The sequence below is a fragment of the Seriola lalandi genome, unplaced genomic scaffold (genome assembly GCF_002814215.2).
Source record: "Seriola lalandi dorsalis isolate HSWRI2012SDOR001 ecotype SW California unplaced genomic scaffold, Sedor1 jcf7180002054421, whole genome shotgun sequence".
Lineage (NCBI taxonomy): Eukaryota > Metazoa > Chordata > Actinopteri > Carangiformes > Carangidae > Seriola > Seriola lalandi.
In genome coordinates this window covers 431,528-442,579 of record NW_019524974.1, presented here as the reverse complement: position 1 = coordinate 442,579, position 11,052 = coordinate 431,528, and the positions used below count along the sequence as shown (strand labels likewise).

The following is an 11,052-nucleotide window of genomic DNA, read 5'->3' as shown; positions in this document are numbered from 1 at the left end:
GGGGTGGGGTGGGGTGGGGGGGCAGACCAGACCAGACCATCTGTTGTTCTTCTTGACGCTGAAGAGAATGATTTATGACTCTGGGTGTATGTTTGGTGTCGTTGTCCTGCTGTAGAATGAATTTGGGACCAAATCGGACGCCTCCCTGATCGTATTTCATGATGGACAAGACTGTAAATATCTAAAGTGCCTTAAACTTTTGCACTGTATCTTAAATTTTGATAACAAAACAAAAAAAATGTCTGCAAATGAAAGAAACACAAGCAAAGAAGCAAATGCATTGAAATAAACATGCTGCACACATGAATGAAAATTGTACACAACACCACAAAGGGTTCTGGGAGAAACTGTAAGTGACTTCGGTTGGTTTCTGCCATCGTAGGTCAGTCGGGACGAGCTGGACTGGAGTGCCAATGAGCTGAGGAACTGTCTAAGGGCCATAGACTGGGACCTGGAGGACCTCAGTGAAACCATCAGTATCCTTTCAAACAGGAAAAAAAAAAAAAATCTTTCCCTCATCCCTACAACCCGTCTCTTCACATGACCGCCGGTATTTTTAAAACAAACAGACGCTTTGTGTCACTCTCTCACTTCCTCCCTTTATTCCTCCGACTCGTTCAGAGGATAATCTCATGAAAAACCAGAAACATTTTACTGCCGTGATAATTAAACAGAGATCAGAAATATAAAAAGACTCTTTCAGTAGTTTGGAAAATGTCACAAAAATAGATCAAAAATCTTGAGGCAGAGGAGGAAACACAACCTGCTTCTATTTAATAGACCAACTTCTCATTGGGCCTCGACTCACGACAACAGTCATGAGTCACAGCTCTGACAGTTGAGATTGCATGATAAGTGTGACAGCAGAGCCACTAACAGATGAAGTTATAACACTTTACCATTCACTGTGGGTCTTGTATTGCTTTGTGACACCTTGTTGAGGTGGATGTGTGTTAAGTTATGGAAGGAAGCCTACATTAAATCTGCTGTTTCCTTGTGACTTTAAATGCTAGCTGAAGAGAGGTCGTCCTATTACATTACAGGGATATTCATGGAGACTCTCACAGTCAACACGATTTAAACTTTCTGTACTTTTAAAAACCTTTTATCTTCTTAAATCTAATTGACTGTTGTTAATAAATGTATATAAACACGCAGCCCAAGGTGCTTCACATAGCAAGACAAAGAATAAAAAGTTAATAAATAGAAAAAGTCATTAAAATACAATGAGAGAAAATAAACACAAAGGATAAGAATAAATATGAAAACCAATGGTTAAAACTCAAACACTAAGTCTGTAATGTTACTCCAAATTAAAAGCCAGATTAAAAACATAGGTATTTAGTTTCCTGTTAAATAAGAAAACATGTTGTTTGGTCCGTTGGGTCCTTGACTGATTCAGGTATTGTGGAGTCGAACCCGGGGAAGTTCAGACTGGGAGACAATGAACTTCAAGAGAGGAGAGACTTTGTGGAGCGAACCAGGAAATCTGTCCAGGTAAATTTAACTTTATTTATTGATGTTTCTCTCCCTTGTTGGTTTTTTGTTGAGTTTTAAAACTCAAATAGATTTAAAAAAATCAGCTGACTAATTGTTTGGTGCTTATACGAGCGTCAGCTCTGCAGGGAACGTGCGTGTTTTCCTGTGAAAGGTGTCACCAGTGGTTACACAGAAAGAGTCAACTATACAAACACTGCCTGGGAGGCCTCTGTTGTAGTTTGAAAACTAAACAGCACAGATTGTTCAGGCAAAGTCAAACATCAGCTCCCAACACCTGCAGCACACAGTAATTGTGAATGTGTTTTTTACTTTTTGTCGTGAGGAGACGTGGAATCGATTATCTATCTTCACCTGTTAGCGTGTTTACTTTGCTCCCGACTCAGCTAAAGCTGAATCACTGTCCGGGCTGCAGGCTCGGCGGAAAATATGAGTCAGTTTCTAACACTTGTCTCGCAGGCAAAGGTACCGTCCTGAAAATAGACCTGAAAAGAATCGAGTCATCTGAGCCAAACGGCTTCGCTGAGAGGGAACAAAAGACTTTGTGACACTTTGATTCGCTGGCCGGCAGCTCTGATTATTGAAGCTGTCTGCGCTGAGCTTGGCTTTTAAAGAGGTTTTTGCAATGATTGAGACACATTGGGGAGCAAGAGGTGTAAATCATTTTCGTGTGCGTGTGTGTCTGTGTGTGTGCGTGTGTGTGTGTGTGTGTGTGTGTGCGAGCGCAGGAGATGAAGGATCAGTTGTCCAGCCCTTCTGCTGTGGCTCAGGCAGAGAAGAAGAACAGGCAGGTTGGTGGACATTAAAACACACACAACACGTACACTTCACTGGATACAGTGAGATACACGGCCTGAATTATGTCACCCTCAGGAATGCTGCACCATCCCTTGTACATCTCAAACCACCACTTTTCATAGCTACAGGCCTTGACATCATCATTAATATCCATGTTACTTAACCTGTGGTCATAGACACGTAAAACATCACAGCAATATCTCAACAGTAAAGAAGTTTGCTTTGGTGTTTTGGTGCTTAACAGTAAAAGTGTTCAGAAAGATAAAGCAAAAGCAAGTACTGCAAGTAGCTTGGAAACTTTTTTCAACAAAATATTTACAGTAAAAATTTTGGGGGAAAATATTATATAATACTAATATGTACAATATGAGTGGGGAGATGTGCAATAGTTGTAGTCTGAAAAACAAGAATATGCGTGAGATAATGCTGCATCAGTCAGCGTTTGTCTTGTTGTCTCGCTATTTTTTCCATTTTGTGTTAAACAGTAAGAACCTGGTTTACTGCTAACAGCGTTTTAGGAATTCCCCCGATCGTGTTGCTCACGCACACACAGCGAACTGTCAATTAAACACGTCATTACAGGTTGAATATTTTACTTTTTTTTTCCACCATCAACAACAGTTTTAGATCTCTCGTGGTCCCGTGAGGCGACGGTCTTAATTACATGCCAGACAAAAAAAAGTTGCATGGAGGAATACTGGCTGTTACTGGATCCTCACGACTAGAGCGGCAAAATGTACATTTAAACCTGAGGACGGCGCCGGAATCAGGCGGTTTATCATGTCCAGGTGTTGCTGTACTTTAGTTGTACTTGCAATATAACATGAACATGTAGAGTAAACTATCATTTCTATCATCCATGTTGTCAGGGTCTTTGAACTCATCTTTCACACTCCAGCTGATGTGTTAGCAGCTCACCGACACTTTTCTGCCGCCATTGTTTGATTTGTAAAATTTTGTAATTAACAGCAATTGCAGCACAGCTCCATCATAGGATATAACACACACACACACACACTTTTTTCCTGCTAACCCCATGTATTGTGTATGTATGTATGTGTGTGTGTGTTTAGGCTCTGCTGGCTTCTACAGGCCAGGACAGGTCGACAGGTCTGGAGGCTCATCTGGTGTCCGCAAACTCCAGATACATCCAGGAGCAGCAGGAACAACAGCAGGTAGAGAGGGAGGGCGAATAAGAGAAAGAGAAAATGGGCTTTAACAAGAATTATAAAGGTAGAGGGGGAAAAGGAAAAAGGAAGAAACAAAGAAAAGATGAGGACAAGGGAACAAGGGAGTGGAAAGAGGAGAGATCTTGTTTGTGGGTTTTATATTTTCTACTTTATTTTGCATTTTTAGTTTAAGAAATTTCAATTTGAGTAGAAAACCTAAAGTGAGAGCTGTAGCAGCAAATAAGTGATCGGGACAATGTTTGTAAGGAAATCTCCACCTCCTCCAGTATAGTCCTTATTGTCAAACATGAGCGCAGCGCAGGGTTCCTGTTACCGTGGGTACATAAGCTCTTCATCTGCATCACTAAGTATGACACTGCGATGAAGTGAAAGAGGATTAAATACAGGAGTAAGGTTTCAGTGTCAGAGTGTGAGCTGTTGGGTTTTTCTACTTCCTGTGGTGTTGACTGATGAAAGTTTTCATCACACATCCTGAGTCAGGTTGTGGTTTTCAGAGGAACTCAATCAAATATAAAGTGCTTGCTCACGTGGAGGAGAGGTGACGTCTCTGCTTTACGTTACTGTTTTTGTAGAACTTTGTGGCTTGATTTAATGTTTTATCTTGTTTTAATGGCACTTTTTTTTTTTTACACTGTGTCATAAATCCAATAATAATGGAAATAACCAGATTCAATTGTGTGTGTGTGTTTGTAGCTCATCATGCAGGAGCAGGATGAGCAGCTGGAGTTGGTGTCGGGCAGCATCAGAGTCCTGAAAGACATGTCGGGACGCATTGGAGACGAGCTGGATGAGCAAGCTGTGTGAGTGTACACACACACACACACACACACACACACACACACACACACACACACACACACACACACACACACACACACACACACACACACACACACATCATTCCACCCACGTTTAGATCTTAAACTTCCCTTTCTACTATTAAAAAATGTCTTTTCCTCGATGTGCTGTAACTGATATTGATTTTAGTCATCAAGTCTAGTGAAGTCAAGTCAAATACGAGAACACGTAATAAAGACTCAGTGTGATTTAAAACGTCTTTTGATTTTACACAGTTGTTATTTCTCTGGTCAGGAATTCACAGACGCTCATTTCCTCCCAACTTCAAAACACCTCCGACTAGTTTCAGTACATTTCATATTGTAAATGTCAAGTTCAGGCAGGTTTTGTTGTCAGTTCCTCATAGAGCTGAAATAATCTCTCCCTTAATCGGTTTCCCAATGAAGAGAAAATGAATCAGCAACTATTTTTAGTTGTTGAAGTCATTTTTTCAAGAAAAGAAATGATGGTGAACATGACGATGTCACTGATTGTGACACTGTTTGATTTTAATCAATTTTTTGACCAAAAGGGGGAATCCATTACTCAAGAAAATAATCAGTAGTAAAAACCCCCAGTCACTTCCTGTCAAAGAAAAAGCTGTACGTCCACATGTCATCTTCAACAAGTTCTCAGGGGGTTATCAAGGCATTGTGGGAAATCTAGGAAATCATAGTGCGTCAGAATAACTTTACTAAGAAGAATTTTATTTTTAACTTTTATGCCTTTTACATGAAATATTCAGATCTTTTCTCCAGAGCACGACAGTAGAGACAGAACTGGTTTTAGCTGTTCATTTATTTAGGCAGATTGATTCCTATAAAAGTTTCCAGTCCAGGATCTGGACTTGTTTAGTCAACGGGAGGCTGAGGCCACGTCCCCGTCTTCAGGAGGAAGCAGGAGGATGTTTGATTGTTTTTACACAATCTTCAGTGAACAGTGGCCGAACACCCTCATGAAAACACACAGGGCTGAGCAGCGTACACACACACACACACACACACACGTCATCACTAAACAGTGAAGCACTCTCTCTAGGTCACAATGAAATTAATTTTTAAACGCTCTCACCTTCTTGGTGAGAACTCTCTCTCTTTTTAAAAGCTTTGAATTTTCCTCCAGCGTCATCCTCAGGACTAAGTTTTACATTTTTAGCCGCGCCACTACAACTGTGTGAATGTGCGTGGGATGTGATGAAACCTTTGGGGTACATTTGAGTTTGAGTTGTGAGTTGCTAATCTTGGCCACAAAACAAACAGTAGAAATACAGAGTGTGAGTAATCTGCAGTTACAGCAGAGTGAAATGAGAACTGGTGTTTTTTTGCCGTCGTTCAGGATGTTGGGGGATTTTGGAGACGAGATGGACCAGACGTCGTCCCGCATGGACTCGGTCCTGAAGAAGCTGGAGAAGGTGTCTCACATGACCAGCAGTAAGTTCACACACGGTTTTATTTTTGCAGTCACTGGTAATTATTTTGTAATTTACACCTAATTATGTTTGTGGCAAAGACTGAGCGTCAGACTCGTGAGTAACTGGCTGCTTAAAACACAAAAACACTTCAGTCAGTATCTTGCCTGACTTGAAGCTCAGCTTGTGCTCAACAAAAAAAATGTTACACCTCATTGTGCAATATTACATTTCTAGCCAAAATACAACAACTGATCATTTCCACAGTCACTTTAGCTGAAACTGAAGTTCTTGTATTTCCATGTAGTTGTGCAATCTGCTCTTACGTTAACAGTTAAACAGACTGAGATCCATAATCTCTGTGTTATTGGTAAAAAGTCTGGTTGTGTCATTAATTCCCCACGTGTGTGTGTCCACATCACTGAGTTCAGGAAACCTTTAATTTGGCTTCACATTGTCCAACGTCTGAGGTTTTGTAATGTTTTAGTCCGTGCTCAAGTCCAAGAACCCGGCTACAGCGCGTTGATCCAGGAGAGCTTAACATTAAATAAAAGGGGGGGGGGGGGTTGTTAAACTGTTGCCTGGATAGAAACGATAAAATAAACACGGTTTACTGATCGGTGGTAAATATTCTATATGCAGAGACTTACAGCTTGTGGCTGTGAACATGAACAACACTCAACATGATCACTAACCTCCCCCCCCCCCCTCAGGTCGGAGGCAGTGGTGCGCCATCGGTGTGCTGGTCACCATCATGATCGTGGTCCTCATCCTCTTCTTCGCTCTCTGATGTCAGCGACATCCGACCTCTCCACTTCGCTCACCGACTCCTCCCTGTCCGGACGGTCGGTCGGTCGGATGGATGGATTGACAGATACAGGAAGAGGAGGGACGTGTCTCTCCTCTTCCTCCCCCTCCCTTCCGTCCCTTCTTTTCTTCACACTGGTGACCGGCAGAGAGAAGTTCAGCTACGACCCTCGTCTCTCTGCTTTTACTGAATCTAGTGAGGGGAAAAAAAAAAAAAAAAAAATGGGGACTGTCAGCAGCAGAGCTTAGCATGGGGGGGGGGGCAAGACCCCGCTGGTGTTATGGATTTGATATTGGTACATTTTGATTATTGTGGGAAATAACGGTACAGGACAGGAAGCTGCTGCTTTCAGGTTAAAAACACAAATCTGTGGCTTCAAATTAGTTTCATTGATAAATCAGTGAATGTCACTTTAGTAACGCCATTTCAACACTCTTCAAAACTCCAAGACACTCATTCCTCATTTTGAACAATGCTGTTCTCTGTAATGTACCACAAACTTGATCTACTCTGTTGGTAAAAGTTTTCCAGGAGACGGACTGTTTCTGTAAACAAAATGTCAATGAAAACAGCTAATGGGGCTTATTGATCTGAGCTGGCCGGTGAAACCTGACTCTTGGCAGGTTCACCAGCCAAGAAGTAGTTTTTAGAAGCTGCCAAATATCGATTTATTAACTGTTAAATCAGGAAACTTGAGTTGTTTGTGTTTTTAGCCGACAGCAGCAGCATGGGGGGGGGGGGGTTCAGTGTTGCCTTAAATATATTTTTCTACCGTTGTGAAATGCGCAGTATGTTTTATGTGCCTACGTGTGGATCAGTTTAGAGCCAATCACCGGTTAAATCAGGAAAGGGGCAGCAGTCTGCAGGTTTTCCCTCCACTCCGACACGACAGCAGCTGATTTCACTGACGAGCAAGTTCCAGCCAGAGAGGAAAAATGACTCACCTCTGAAATCAGCTGCTGTGGTGTGTGTGTGTGTCTGTGTGTGTCTGTGTGTACGGTCAAAACAAAAAACATGCAGACTGGCAGCCCCCAGCCGCTCCGACAGAAGCGGTTCATCTCCTGCTCTGATTGGGATCCGTCTCGCTGAAGGTGAAGTCAGGTCCGCAGCGACCGCCTGCAGGTGGTTAAGCACACGATTGGCTGAGGCTTTTGTTCTTCTCGCCGGGTGATGAGAGGCAACCTTGGCTCGGAGCGAATGGGTTCGCCTGGTTTATTGAAAAGCTTTTAGCCAATGAGGGGGAACAGTTGCTGGGCAGGATGTCGCCGCACGCAGCCCAGATTCAGGCCTACAGCTCCCTCTGCTGGAGGCTGCTGGCCATGGTGTTTCTTTGTGTCCTGTCGGGCAACGGTACCCACATGAGGGTGTGATGCAGTGATGTATAAACATAAACTATGATGCTTTAATTTGAATTTTTGTGTAAATGAACATAACTCCTGTACAAAAAGCTTTTATTTTTATCCTCATTTATATTTTTGCTTTCATCCCCCAATTGAAAACAGAAAAAATTCAGAACGTCTGAGTTTTACATTTATATTTCCCCCTCACGCTTGTTTTTACCAAAGAGGTCAGAGGTCAGACGCCCTTTGCTTGAAGGAAGCTCCCTCACTGCCAGAGCCCTTCTTTTTAATTTTATTCCTCTCAGCAGTTCTTGTGTGCTTTTTTAAATGTGCTTTACATATTCAAGCGCTCATTCCCTAAATGCTTCAGTGTGGAAAATTAACGCAGTACTTGGGAAAATGGCTGCGAGCATGAATGAAGCGCTGGTGTGTTTTCAGCCCTAGTCGTGAGTCACGGTCAGACCTCTGCACACAGAGCAGAGGTAAAGAGAACTGATGTAAAGGCATTTACTACATCTCCTCTTTTTGTTGTTTAACCTTGTGCTTTTCTATGGAAACATCCCTGCATCTGATTTTACAGCAAATCTCATCTGTACGGGAGAGTTTCACTGTGTCTTTTTTTGGCTCGCTTCCAGATGTGGATCCTTAAAAAAAAAAAAAGGACTAATTTGTGGCTTCTTAATAGTTTAGTTTATCCACAATACAGCTGCATATTATCACTGCATCCAGACATGGATTTTCCAATATCACAAACATTATGTTACTGTGTCATCTTACAAACTAAAGTTTAAATCCTGATTCAGCAGCTAAAAACAGATTTGTGTTCTGTGACAGTTCGTCTAAACATTTACTCTTCTGCAAGTTTAAAGCACATAACTTGTAAGTTTTGAAAACCAAAAGATTTCAATTCTTTTTGCACCTGTACACTTTAAACTGATCTGATCCAACTGTTCATTGACTTTTAAGAAGCTTGTAATGTTCAGGTTTGGTTGACACAGTGATGAAGGTGTTAATTCAGGTCTGTGTTTTAGCACTGAGCTCATAGGTAGTGATGGTGTTGAGGGAAGAAACTATGCGCTCAGTAATAAACATAACAACATGTTTTGTATTGCAATAGACTGCGCAGGTGTACCTAATAAAGTGGCCACTAAGTGGACTCCTCAGATAATCATGTGACTTCGCCTGACACGTAAAAGCTTTCATTGCTTATCGTGTTTGAAGGAGATCAAACAAAACACTTAAGGTGGTATTTAAGGTGGATTTGGGGAACTGACCTCTGACTGGTTAAAAACTGCTAATGAAACAAAACAAAACAAAAAAATTCTCCCTTAATTAAAGTGCCAATGATCAGGATTTTGATTATTTGAAATGACTGATGACTTGAATGACTTGTTTTACTCTGAAAGTCTCTTGTTGGTGAAACACAGGTGGATTATGGGGGATCTGAATGTGCTAAATGTTACAGTACCGGCTGCCATTGTGCTCTTTAACGCCAAACAGCACATGTATCTAATAATTCACTGCCTTCAGTAAAGAAAAAAAGAGCAGTGGCAGCTGAACCTGTATTTTCTTTGATTTATTCATTTGTTTTATTTTAAGAATTTCCTCTCACATACACTACATGAAGAGTTGATGTTATTTGGCAGCTGTTGCTGCTATTGGACAAAAACACAAACATCTGCAAAGTGAATCACACATGATTGTTTTGTTACTGCCACTTGGAGATTTCTGAGATGATTCAGAGAGGTTTTAAGTTTGATTAAACTTGTTCAACATGAAGTGTCTAAATGGCGTTGGTGTATCTTTATTTATTTATTTTTTCACATGTTATTCTGAATTGCTCTGCTCTTTTTAAAACGAATGTAAAACACTCGCACGGCCTCGTCGTGTCTCCGTATGTTTGAATGACTACAGTAGTTTCTGTCTGCAGGGATTTCTATTTTAGATAAAAAGCCTTGCTCCACCAAATTGCAGATGTTACAGGAGTATAGTTTTAATTGAAAGGCGCTCTTCAAAATGGAAACATCATCACGTCCTATTCTGAGCGCAGCAGAACCATCATGTGAAATTACATTTTACTTTAGCCGTAATGAGCAGAGCGCCGGGTCCCCGACGGCTCCATGAACTACACGCAGCTCTGAAAATAACCAGGCGGCAGTCAGGAGACCGACACATTCAGACATGTAACAGATGTCCTGTGAAAGTCTGTCGCACTCACATCAGCTGGTCACTGACGACATTATTTATAAACTATTCTCAAACCTGTTTGACTTGAAACAACGATTATGTCGTTTCATTTTCAAATTAAAACGCTGCGGGATGAAATGATTAGTTAATTAGACTGATGGGAAACTAATTGCAGACTATTTTGATAACCAATTAAACATGAGAGTTATTTATCAAGTGGAAACGGTGTCAAATATGAAGATTTATTGCGTTTCTCAGTTTTATATCCTTATAAATTTCATATTAGGTTTTGGACCTTTAGTTGGACAGAACACACAATTTGAAGAGGGGTTTGGGTTTTATGAAACTGTGATGGACTGTGAAGGCAAGTGAAAACATTTTTATTTCGCCAGGATCATATGGTTCCTTCCCTTTTTTCTTTCCTTCTTTCCAGAAAAAAAAAAAATTTTCGCTTGCCTCTTGGGAGTTGTTTACACAGATGAACAAAAAAATAAACCAACTGAAAAATGATCTTGCCAAAGTCTCTCAGGGCTTCTGTAATTTTGTGTTTCATAGACTAAAACATTTATTGAAATACAATCAGATTATTTAGTAATAAAAATATTTACTAACTGCAGTCCTGTTACACCGTAAGGTCTCATTTCAAAAGAGTAATATGCCGAATTTAATATCAGCCACTGGCTCGTTATGAAAGCTTCTTCGCTCTGCTCTCAGGATGTGATTTCCACCAACATACAATCAACAAGCATACAGCAGTGACAGGATAAAGTGGAGGTGCAGTTCCATGACAACACTGAATAAAAGCTCGACTCCCTCGTGTTTGTGTGTGCGAGGGCTGACGCGGCCTCTTACCTGTGCAGGTCGGCCTCCGGTGCAGCTGCAGCTGCTCCCATCTCAGGGGTTTTGTCACGCAGCGCCACCTTAACACCGAGTTCCTGAAATGTTGTTGAATGATCATGTGACTGTGGTGGGTTCTCAAATCTCAGA

At 41.3% G+C, this 11,052-nt stretch overlaps 1 protein-coding gene across 1 annotated transcript in view; it reads left to right on the top strand.

Moving 5' to 3' along the window:
* stx10 (syntaxin 10) overlaps positions 1-9,666 on the top strand; it is a 10,958-nt gene extending 1,292 nt beyond the window's left edge. The window contains exons 3-9 of the mRNA XM_023410295.2: positions 383-476; positions 1,403-1,497; positions 2,226-2,288; positions 3,369-3,470; positions 4,179-4,285; positions 5,658-5,752; positions 6,444-9,666. Of these exons, the coding sequence (XP_023266063.1) occupies positions 383-476; positions 1,403-1,497; positions 2,226-2,288; positions 3,369-3,470; positions 4,179-4,285; positions 5,658-5,752; positions 6,444-6,520 (633 nt within the window). The 3' untranslated portion in view covers positions 6,521-9,666. The remainder of the gene's footprint in view (positions 1-382; positions 477-1,402; positions 1,498-2,225; positions 2,289-3,368; positions 3,471-4,178; positions 4,286-5,657; positions 5,753-6,443) is intronic.
* Positions 9,667-11,052: the final 1,386 nt, after the last annotated feature.